At 37.1% G+C, this 11,915-nt stretch overlaps 1 protein-coding gene across 1 annotated transcript in view; it reads right to left on the reverse strand.

Annotated features, from left to right (window-relative positions):
• Positions 1-885: 885 nt before the first annotated feature.
• DNAJB11 (DnaJ heat shock protein family (Hsp40) member B11) overlaps positions 886-11,915 on the reverse strand; it is a 15,914-nt gene continuing 4,884 nt past the window's right edge. The window contains exons 3-10 of the mRNA XM_011381966.1: positions 10,911-11,008; positions 9,121-9,253; positions 5,511-5,653; positions 4,664-4,746; positions 3,974-4,031; positions 2,738-2,849; positions 2,117-2,276; positions 886-1,341 (exon numbers count right to left, since the gene is read on the reverse strand). Of these exons, the coding sequence (XP_011380268.1) occupies positions 1,277-1,341; positions 2,117-2,276; positions 2,738-2,849; positions 3,974-4,031; positions 4,664-4,746; positions 5,511-5,653; positions 9,121-9,253; positions 10,911-11,008 (852 nt within the window). The 3' untranslated portion in view covers positions 886-1,276. The remainder of the gene's footprint in view (positions 1,342-2,116; positions 2,277-2,737; positions 2,850-3,973; positions 4,032-4,663; positions 4,747-5,510; positions 5,654-9,120; positions 9,254-10,910; positions 11,009-11,915) is intronic.

Consider the following 11,915-nt stretch of genomic DNA (forward strand, 5'->3'; position numbering starts at 1 on the left):
TTTTCAGCATTTCAAATAAGCCTTTTAATTTTCTTTTCCTTCACAAGTGAATGCAGGCTTGAACTACTCAAGTCCAAAAGTGTCTGACTGAGGTTAAAGGTGTGCTGCTTTTTATCTTGTTCTTAACTGTTCTAAATTGATAAAATTTCCATTTTTTTCTCTTCCACTCATTTTTGCAAAACAGGGAAAAATGCAATGAAACGGCAAGTAGTAACATCAGCAGCTGCATAATCAAAGGTGGACATGCTGCTGGAACTATTTCGATAGCTCCACAAACATTGCAATATTGTTCAACAGCATTGAAACACTCGTTAGCTGAGGCAAGAAGTCCAAAGGTATATAAAAAGCAGAGTGTGACATGACCGTATAATGTAGAAAAGTGAAGGAGGTTGAAAAGTCAAATATGACTCAAGTCACGTACCATCTGAATTAGGTGCTGCTGGGAGAGGCAAATGTAATTTGCAGATCTACTTTAAATTATTTTTCTAGAGCCAAGGGAAATCCTGGTTCCTAACGCAAACCAAATGTTTTTTGATTATTAGGTCAACTGAGATCAGATATATGAAAGTGCCTTCTAAACAGTAAAGTTTCCATGTCAGATTTTATTATTCTCAAATTAAATGAGGAAATATACTTTCTCAAGTACAACTAGACCTTTGTGTAACCTTGATTCTTCTACCTCAATCTCTATTCAGTTTCTTCAAGCTCCTTTCTAGATGACTGGCACGGGGATCTTTATCACTCTTTTGCAGGTTTGTACATCTATCTTGCTTGATGGGTAAACAACTCAATCACAAGAACCAAGGAGGGAAAACAGCAAAGGGAAAATGACCAAAATGGAGATGGAAAAGACAAAAGTATAGCTAAACCAAAAAGAAACAGGAGTCAAGAAAAAATAACAACAAAATATATTTAAAAACAGACTTCTCCAATTGGCATTTGAATGAAAGAGCTACCAATTAACTCCACCCCTTTCTATTGTTTCCTTTGCTCCTGGAGTCCTCTTGCAGCTTTTATTCTTGAAACTCAGGCGGCAGCACCAGACATTAAATCCCCAAAGGGAGAGGTATTATTAAACCTTTTGCTGGTCACTTTTCTGAACAAAATGGACAAATTCTTAAGCACTCTTATTCATTTCATGGCGATCGTTAGAAGAAAAAAATTAAGCCAAACTTGCATATTGAAAATAAAAACAAAACACACACCAAAAAAAACCCTGAAGATAATAAATATCGCTGATTCACTTATTTTAAACAAAGTCCAATTTTATTCACTCTTAATATCCTTGCAGTCCATTGTATACCTTCTGCACTGATCCCTGTTTCAGTAGCTGTTTGATACCTGAGGAAAGAATGAACAAATGACTCCATTAAACAATGTGACTTCACTAGAGTTTAAAGAGCATGTTTCATGGGAGGCTCACAAAAAGTTTTATAACCACCACAGATTTGAATGAAACAAATAACCACCAATGTCCACATGTTCATTGCGTGTGAATACCCCCACACATGCACATGTACATCCCAGATGATCCTTCGTTTTTCTGTCTCTCAGGCACACACACTATACACATCCCATAAAACCCTATGAGAAGAGGTAACTGAAATGGAATGCAAGTTCTGCACTGTCTTCCATTACTTCTTTGTCCTCTTTTCAGTTTGACCTCTTTCACCTTCTTTTTATTTAGGACCCACCAATTAGGCCCTCTTCTCAACCAGTCATTGCAGACATTACCCCGAAGACTCTGATCCTTCCAGCGTACCCCATCTCTCGTTTTATAGTTTGGTCCAGCTCATTTAAGTGACTCTGTTTCACAACCACACGCCCACACAACCTCTCTCTCCCTCGGTTTCAAAGCCCAGCTTACACAGCCTTTTGTAACACGACGACAGAAGGATTTTCAGTACTGCCTTTACAGAAAGGTAAGTTTATTCCCAGGCTTGTGTTCACTAATGTTAGTGGCTGATATCTGAAGTCACTGGAGGATTTGTTTTTATTGCTTGTCCTCTTTAACTACCTGTTCTCACACTCACATACAACACACACACACACACACTCACACACACACACACACACACACAATCTCTCTCTCTTTCACACACATTATACCCCTCACCTTCTCTTGCTTCCTCTGTTAACTGTTCTTTTGGAAAATCCACATCAAAAGTGATGATCAAAGAGCCTTTGATGTTGTTGTTGTCGAAGTTCGGGAGCCCTTCCCCTTTCTTCCATAGCTTGGCTCCCGGTCTAGTGATCTTATCCCGGGAAATATGTACCTGAAAAGCCAGAGAATGGACTGGAGCAGGACTGGTACTCCTGAAGTACAATACTGGCTTCTAGTGAACACTAGTGCCCAAAGCTCATGTCACAGCTCAGAGGAGCAGCAAGGAGGAAGGGGCGAGGGGACTCATTAGTACACTGCAAGCCAAAGTAAGCAAAGGCCTTCAAAAGAAAAAGGAAAACCAAACGCACAAACAAGCGAAACAGTAAGGCTCTGCCAATGGAGGCTGTAAGGACAACGCCGCCAGGGGCTGCGCGCAATCAGCTCTTAAGTAGCAGAAACATCTGTGACTCAGTTACTGCCAGACATTCAGCAGCAGAGTGAGGAGAAGCAGCAGGACAAAGACTGAGAAAGGAGTCCCCATGGCTCTAAATGATTGAAGGGGCTGAAACAATCTTAAAAGCACCCACGTGAAAGCTTTAAGAGAACAGGAAGCAGGAAAATTGGTTTGTTTACCTTGTGACCATCCAAGTGAGTGATATCCATATCAAAGCCCACCAGAGACTCAACTAGTGAGATTGTCACGTTTGTGTATAAATCATCTCCTCTCCTTTCAAATATTGGGTGCCTAAAAACAGATCAAGGCAAAAATCATTAACTTCCACCTTCCTGTGAAAAGAATTCAAAAAGTTTTTAGAATATCTTGGAAAAGGATGAATATCACTCTTTTAAACAATAAATATTTATTAGACACTCCTTTATGTGTAGTACTAATCAAGACTACACAGGTATGTAAGATTTATTAAACTACTCAAAAAGAACGTACAATCAGCAGAAGCCAAAGATATAAATATAAAACTACAAGTACTAGATTATGGAAAAGAGAGAAAGACAACTTCCAGCAAGGAAGATGGGCATCAGGAACGGGTCTGGGGAGGTTTCCAGAGCTGAGCTTGCAGACCAGGTCAGTTCTAGAGATGCAGATAAGGTGGACACAGGCGGGATGGGGATAGGGAGAAAGGGAATTCTGGCAAAGACAAGGACTTGAGAAAGTACCAAGTTTACTCAAGGAATAGTACATATTCCAGTTTCTCTGGGAAGCAATGAGAAAGACAAGGTAGGTAAAGAAAGCTGGAGAAATGATCACTGAGATTAAAGTGTGCTATGAGGGAAAAGTCCTAAGTGGTGGGGGCCCATTTCTCCATGTTTAGGTGGGAACTTCGTTTCAAAGAATTCTTAGAAGCAGGGGTACCACTGGTTTCCAAAGTGGTAACAAGAGAGAAATAAATGAGAAAGACTGAGTCCCAAAATTCTTGTCTGAGCAGCATTTCATGGTGAAGAGACGCCAACAAAATAAGAGCTCTCTCTGCACAGAAGCTGCATATTATGTAATACTGGGTCTTTTTTATGGAGACAGCTCCCATTCTTGTATGGAGCCATATTTTCTGTTAAAATATCAGGTCTCCTTGATTTCCCATTCTTGTTTGCCTCTCACTTACAACTCCTTACTTGTCTTATCAATTCTTTCCTGCCAACATCTTCTGGATTTGTATGTCCTGAGCAAATAAACAACGGGGCCCAATCTTAGGCCCCGACCCTAAATTTTCAGTATTCTAGAGTTACAAATAATCATTTAGGCATGACACAGAAGACAAGGTCTGTAAGTGCCCTGGTGGTTACCCATATTTCTATCATCTGACTCATATGAAAAGCAGGAGCTAAAGAGAAGTACTCTAAAATTAGCTTACTTACTTGACAACTTTGATTCGGAAACGTAAGTCTCCTGGTTCTCCATCCACATGAGGCTCACCTAGTCAGAACAGATTACAGCAGACTGTGAACCACACAAGTCGAACATTGGAAATCTATTTGGCAGTTGAGAGTATTTTAAAGCCATTACCTAAGGTGCTATCAAGTCTATCTATGAGAGCACTGTCTCTACCTGGTTATATCAAGTGTCACATTATTAGTGAAGGTCACTTGTGCCTCAGGCACAGCAATAAATAACTTGACCTATTTTCTAAACAAAGAAAGATTTGTTGATTTCCTGAACCTGAAGTCTTAAAGCTTCTTTTCTTTTAGATTTTAAATTTAACCCCAAAGGTGAGGTCTGAGAACATCCTAATTAATGCAAACTAGTAAGAAAGAGAACCTTCTTTCATTGCTGAGTTAGAATTAATCCATTAAGGTCTGAACACGCTAAATTTTGATAACTTAGGTCACTTGACGGTAACTTTTGCCATGATATCCAAAAGATAAACAGTAACGCTACTGCTTAAGGTGATCAACCATGATGGTCATAACAGATTTTCTGTATCGCAAAACTGACTGAAGATAGTCATGTGCATTTACTACGTGGCCATAAGTGCAGGTGGGAAGGTATTCACAAGCAAGCAAAGAGCAGAAAGTTATGACAATAAAACATCAATATCGATATTTTACCTTCTCCAATAAAGGGGTACTCCATGCCATCTCTCACCCCAGGCTCTATTTCTACCTCCAATGTTCGTTCTTCATTCACTAGTCTGAGACAGAGAATTTAAAATGAAAAAAGTGAGACTACAAAGCAAACTCCAGATGCAGATAATTAAAGTTTTACCTATTGTATCAGAGCTTTTTCTTGGAAGACGATCCTGTATCTTTAGTTGACAAAGCCATGTGGTATTTATTTACACCTATGTGCCAAAAGCCACAACAAAGCTACTATATATATTACATAATCATGCAACTGCTACTTCCAAAAAAGCCTGCAGTAGATGGATTACTTTGAAGTGCGTGATCCACAACAAATAAAACCCAAATTTATACACATTTGCACCTGGAAGGACAGGGTCATGTTTATCAGGAATCTAGCAGGAGAGTTTATCCTGATTTTTTTTCCTGTTCCCACAAATACCAACTTGGTTTTGATATATATAATTTAAGTTTCAATTAAATAGTTGTGTTTATAACATAATCAGCAAATAGTACTTCTCTAATTTGAAATGTCGGCTGGACATATAAGATTACTCTAATATTCCAAGTAGAAAAATTGAAACATTAACATTTTTTAAGTACATTCGGAAATAAAGAGCATTGCTTATTGGTTCAGAAACATAAAAGGAGATATTTAGAAGAATGCCATTGTAAAAATATTAAAATGTACTTTTGCTCTATCATGGTAGAACATGAGAGAGAGAGGAGTGAGGAAAAGGAGGGGAAAAATCTGGGAAAGGATCATTAGCATTTTAATAGAAAATGAGATGATTAAAGTGTCTCTTGGTAAAACAAAGCTAGTGCTTTCACATACTTGACATTAGGGCACTCATCGCAGACCACCTCTTGGGTCATCTGGAAGCGCCCTGGGCCCAGCTGGGTGGTCCGCATCTCTTGCCGACAGTTGCATTTTCGTTTTCCAGGAGCCTGCCTTGCCACAGGTTTGTTCCTAACTACCTAAGAAGTGCATAAACAACATCAGCTTCCCGCTCACATAAAACAGCCTTCGGTTTTTTCAAGTGATCAGGGCTCTGCGCATGTGCCAGGGCTGGGGCTCCCCCTTCCCTGGCAAGCTATCCCTCAGGACCTAAGGCTAACATAAGTCTTTGAGGAGTTACAGAGCAGCCCCAATGCAAAAATGAAACATATAGATAATTAAATGACTCCAATTCTAAAGTTGGAGAAGAGAGGGAAATAAGAAAGAGAACTGAAAAATACTGTGTATGATATCAGCATTTCTAAGCCTCAGTTAAATACTACTGAGTTAAAGTAGTTCACAGAATTACTGTCTTCTAGAAATCTGAGCTGTGCAAACCACAACCCCTGAAGAACTACAGCCTTCAAAAGCTGGTTTGTGGCTACCACCAGAGGATTAGTTATAATTAACCTAATGAAAACACTTCCCTGTTTCAGACAACTCAGTCTAGGACTGTTTCCAGTGCTGTCTCAATTCAAATACTTTAACAAGTAGAAGAGGCACAATGATCATTTCTTTGTAGTTGACTGCAATCAAACATCCTGATCCCTCCAAGTATGTGGAAACTAATTGACATAGAGAAATGCATTCTTGTTTTTACCTGTTTAATTAGTTAAACACCTAATCACAAACCATGTGCTTACGCAGAAGGATGAAACAAATGCTTGGAGAAAAATCCCCGAAAGCCTACCAACATGGAAGCCCAGGTCAACAGAATAAATAACATCAATAGTAATTACAGCAAATACTTTATAGCACTTACTATGTGCCAAGTAATTCTCTAATTGCTTTTACATAAATGAACTTATTTAATCCTCACAACAACCTTGTGAAGTAGATACTGTTATTATCCCCATTTTAGAGGAAGTAATGAAAGCACAGAAAGATTCAGTAAAAGACCAAGGTCACATAAGTAACGTATGGCAGAGCCAGGATTCGAAACCAGGTAGTTCAGCTCCAAAGTCCATGCTTTTAACTACAATGTTCTCTCAAGATAATTTTTTCTTAAAGAAGAATTTACTATTGGGCCATTTAAATAGCAAGGTCACTTACATTCTTTACAATAATTAGACTGAAAAAGAATTTCTTCAGAAACACACTAACTGTAAAAAGTGATATGCACTGTGTATTAGCCACGACTGCAGACAACAGGTCTAGTGGGGAACATGGGAGTTAATTACGCTCACCTCTTTTCTACCACTTGAACAACCTATCCTGTTTCTGAAGGAGAGATGGCCCACATATTTTGAATGCCCTTTACTCTCATTCTTCAGACTGAACAACACTATTACAAGCCAGTTGCATCTTCCGTAAATCTAGTCCTCCTCTTCCAACTATTCAGAGCCACAATTAAGAAGAATGTGCTTCTTGTTAAGATGGCGCATATGCACAGGCAACCTGCTATCTCTTCCAAAACCCTGGAAAAACTAGGAAATATGGGCTCCAGGAAACAATAATGGTAACAACACATGTGAGAAAACTCCTGACACAGAAGGCTGTTTTGAACTGGTATGTGTATTGGGGCAACAGTAGCTATCAGGGGCAGTGAGAGGATCTGGAAAAAAAGCAGTTGAAGTTCTGGACAAGACTATCGCACCCCTCTTCCCAGAAAACAACAGACTCCAGACACAAAACAAAAACACAAACATTGCATGAAAATAAAATACAGTTAAACCACTAGGTAAGGGCTTGCCCTAATACACTCTACAATGGAAAGAGAGGTGCCAACAGTGGGGAAGGGAGGAGGATATGAGCTCAAAGGCCAAAACAGTGAGAGGTCTGAAAACTCCAATGATCCATCCCCCACCTCCAAGACAAAATACTGGCCACCAAATGTATTTTAAACAAATTGTATTAGAAAAGACAATCTAAGAAATTAAAATAAGCATGGTGATACTTAAGAAAGTAAGGGAAGACATTAGCAAAATGAAATAGAGTAAGAATTAATACAAGAATCAAGCAGAAATGTTATGTACACAAATGAGTCGAAATAAAAACACAGCTGATGGGGTATTATTAGAATAGATATAACTGAAGATTGAAATAGCGAGCTGGAAGACCATGAGGCACTCTCCTAGAAGTATGAAAGGATAAAGAAGTAGAAAAATTTTTTATTATTTAAAAGAAAGTTAAGAGCAGATAGAAGGAGAAGTGCCAATGGACTAAATATCTAAAACTGTAATAGACATAAACTTCTCAGAATTAAAAAAGATGAATAACCTAAAAAACTCCAAAATTTTAGTAAAAAATATAGGTGAACTGCTTTCTGATTTTAGGGCAGAGAAGAATTTCTTAAACAAGACATGAAAACTTACCATAAAAGAAAATACTGAAAAATCTGACCACATTAAAATCAATTATTTCTGTTCACTTACATAAATCTTTAATATAATGAAAAGACAAGTTATAAACTAATAGAATATACTTGTATCACATATAGCCAGCAAAGGATTAGTACTAAAAATAAACTTTTCTTAGACATCAATAAGGGCAAAAGGCAAATGGGCAAAAGACATAAAAGGGCATTTTATGAGATGAAACAAATATGGCCAATCAAGATATAAAGATACTTATCCTAATTATGAATCAAAAATGCAAATTAAGACCACAATAACATTTTATAGCCATTTAATGGGTAAAAATTGAGAAGTCTAATAATTCAAAGTATTGGAGAAGTGGGCAGATCTATAAGATCTTTTATAAACTGCTGGTGGAAGTACCAGTACCAATCAATTGAAAAAACAATACAGTATTATACCGTACAAATGAACACTGGGTCATATTACCCAGCAATTCCACTCTTACATATATCTACCCAAGAGAAATGCTTGCTCATATGTACCTGAATATATACACAAGAATGTTCATACAAGTACTATTTGGAATTAAAAAAAAAACTGGTTGTAACCTATCTGTCTATTTATACATTGTAGTCACAGTGAGATTCTATTCAGCAGAATTATAGCTATAAGCAACAACATGGATGAATCTGAGTAACATAACATGAATGAAAAAAGCCAGTCCCAGAAGATAATGCATTATACGATACCATTTTTACAAAGTCAAAAATGACCAAAAAAAAAAAAAAAATCAATATATTATTCAGGTATTCATGCATATGTGATAAAACAAGCAAGAGTGGCAAGGGAATAATAAAGACAAAATTCAGGACAGTAGCTACTTCTGAAGGGAGGCAGGGGACCAGAACAGGGAAGCAGCATGTAGGCAGATGTAAGTGGTGGTATTGTTTTATTTAGTTCTTGGGCTAGGTGATGAGTTCTTGAAACAACAACAGTGTCTCATGAACCAAGGATTATGATTAATTCTACACATCTGGTCACTCTCCCCACACCCTAAAAGACAGAGAAGATACCTAGAAACATCTTGTTTTCAGTCAAAAGTACTACTTCTGGCAGTCAATATGAATAGCTGTATTGTTTGAACTTACTTCCACAAAATTTCCCGCATATACTTCTTCCAAAGTGACTTCTAGATCTACAATAATATCACTTCCTCTTGGAATATTTCTGTCTTGCTGACGAGGGGTTCCTCCAAACATGAAACCAAAATCTCCAAAGAAGCTGTAGATAAATGTAAAATCATCAGGAAAAAAAATCAGAGTTCATGCCTTAAATTAGTTTTCTTTACATTCATAAAATATTGTGTCCTACAATGTATTGTGCAAACCTAAAAGACATTTTTCACACATTGGAGTCATACATCATATACAATTTTTAATTTATACAATATCGACTACATTGCCCCCACAAAAAAATTTACGTTATAATACAGTATTGTCCAGAAATGTAGTATAGTGCATATATATAGTATACCAATGAATTCAGTAAATTCATTCAGTGAATTGGGTTTAACCAATGAAATAATGATTTAATACTGAGGAATAACAGAATATAATGGACTTATTGAGACAAGGTATAATATATATAGACCATGTAATGCTGAACCCAATGGTAATTTTGAACATTTGCTGTATTAAGTTTATATGCTTTTTAGAAACTAACTTTAGTGAAAGCTACTGCTCTGTACAAAAATCTTGGATACATAATTAAATAAAGTGAAAAAGCATCAGCCTTAGTAAAATTCTAGACTTTAAGGAAAAGAAGTTCAGGTCTCTACAAGACCAAAATTAATTTTTGTGAGTAACAGAAGCATCGCTTTGAGATTAATACAAACAGTGACATTCAACTGTACAGTGTTCTGATCTTAATGTTAATTATTGATGTTACTAAGAAGTCTCAGATTTTACCACAGTGATGATGACAACTATTTAACTTTCCCCTACCAGTCAGTCTTGGTGAATGGATTCCCTGAATCTTAAATAAAAGCAGAGAGGGAGGATTTGGGGGAAAGGGTATAAACAAAGCTTTTTCTGTTTCTGACATTCCTAAGTATCATTTCTAAAAGACAAGGGGAACAAGATAACTTCCTAGCAGACTAACTGAAATCAATCCTGGGGGAAAGAAGGATTTCCTAATCATGTTAGTCACATAGCTTCACAAGTCTTGAAAATCTGTCACCTCCAAATATTAATGAACGCAACAGTGACTCTTACTTTTGGAGAAGGTTCACAAAATCCTTTGAGAATCTAAAGAAAGCAATAAACCCTCTCCCCAAAGAAATGCATATCCAAACATCTTTTTGTTATAACATTTAAAACCCTACATTAAGATCTCTTAGTATATGGCATCAGGGCATATGGAACTTCGAATGCTCCACAAGAAGGGTTCAAAGAGTGGAAAGGAAGGGTGTTTATATTCCATCCAGTCAGCACTCCCAGAAAGCCGTGTGCTGCAAGAGATAAAGAGCTTCTACTCTAATTCCTTCCCCCAGTGCTGGTTATCATAATCATCTCTCTAGTTGATAAAATGAAAGAGAGGCAGCCTTGGGTATGGGAGGAGGAATTTCTCTCTCTCTGCTTACAAGAAAAACTTTGCTCATTAAAGGGTTTACAGTGAGGAGACAAGGTTTCCAAAGTATATTCCCCAGGCCCCAATATTGTGGGCCAGATGAATGACACTTTTAGTGCTGTCTTTTCTAGAGCTTTGAGAAAATAGAAGAGTATATTCCCAAAAAGAGAATGACTGCTTTTGGATAAGGATTGGTGAATTGCACTCTTCATCAAAAGCTTCTGAAAAAGGGAGCAAGGATAATTCTTTAATAATCACTAAGTGATCCATTCTCAGACACTGACACTTTGCAGATGGAGAAATTACATACTGTGAAAAAATGTCTCCATGGGAGCTCTGATGACCATCTTTTAATCCCTCTTCACCGTAAGTATCATATTGTTTCCGCTTCTCACTATCTGACAGAACCTGGGGGCAAAAAACAATGGAGGAAAAGATCATGAGTTTGTAATATTCAGATGTAGTGCATTCATTTTTTTTTTCTTTTAATTCTGATACCGTGTCTAAGATTTTAGTGGAATTTAATCCTCATTATATTTTCTTTAGCAGACTAAATTCTTTGATGCATTGTTCATTTTGTAACTTCTGAATGCTCAATTCATGTTTTTAATTTAAATGTATCCAAACTCACCTAGTAACATAAAAATCATATCTGACTTTAATGATGTGGCTATGAAGGTGAGGGCAGTAACAAGAAAGAGGTGAGATGAATTCCTCAGGTTTACCTTCCATGCAGTTTGACTCTAGTGCTTATACTGTTAATTACTATGCTATATTATCTCTCTATAAACTAGGATATGACTATGACAGATTGTCATTAGTGCCAGAAACAGTAAATTAGGACAGCTTTAAAATTTGCTCAGCCCTATATGTCCATACCATACTCACTCTTTCCAACATACACACACTACAAGATTAGCAAATCAAAGGAATTAAAAAGTAGACCCTCCAGAAAGTTCTATACAGCTATATTTTCATACTTCCCTTTTCATTCTTTGGTGTATATAGAAATCTGTTTTTGGAAGAATGCTGTCTGCCACATACATGTTTAAGTTCATAACTTCCTGAGTTTGAATTACAGAGAGTAAAAAGGGACATTGCTCTGTGAAGGTTGCTCAAGGTCAATTTCACAGTTTGAAATGACTTTTTGAAGTTTTAATGGTTTTAGAAAACTATATCCACAGTCAAAGGTATATGCTTTCTCAATGGCCCATTCCATACATAATACTAAAGAATGTAAAAAGAAAATAAGCTTCCATAATCTTCAAAATTTCCCTTCCAAAATAAAAGCTTCCTACTTAATCTGAAGTATATG

Source organism: Pteropus vampyrus, unplaced genomic scaffold (assembly GCF_000151845.1).
Source record: "Pteropus vampyrus isolate Shadow unplaced genomic scaffold, Pvam_2.0 Scaffold14, whole genome shotgun sequence".
NCBI classification, from domain to species: Eukaryota; Metazoa; Chordata; class Mammalia; order Chiroptera; family Pteropodidae; genus Pteropus; species Pteropus vampyrus.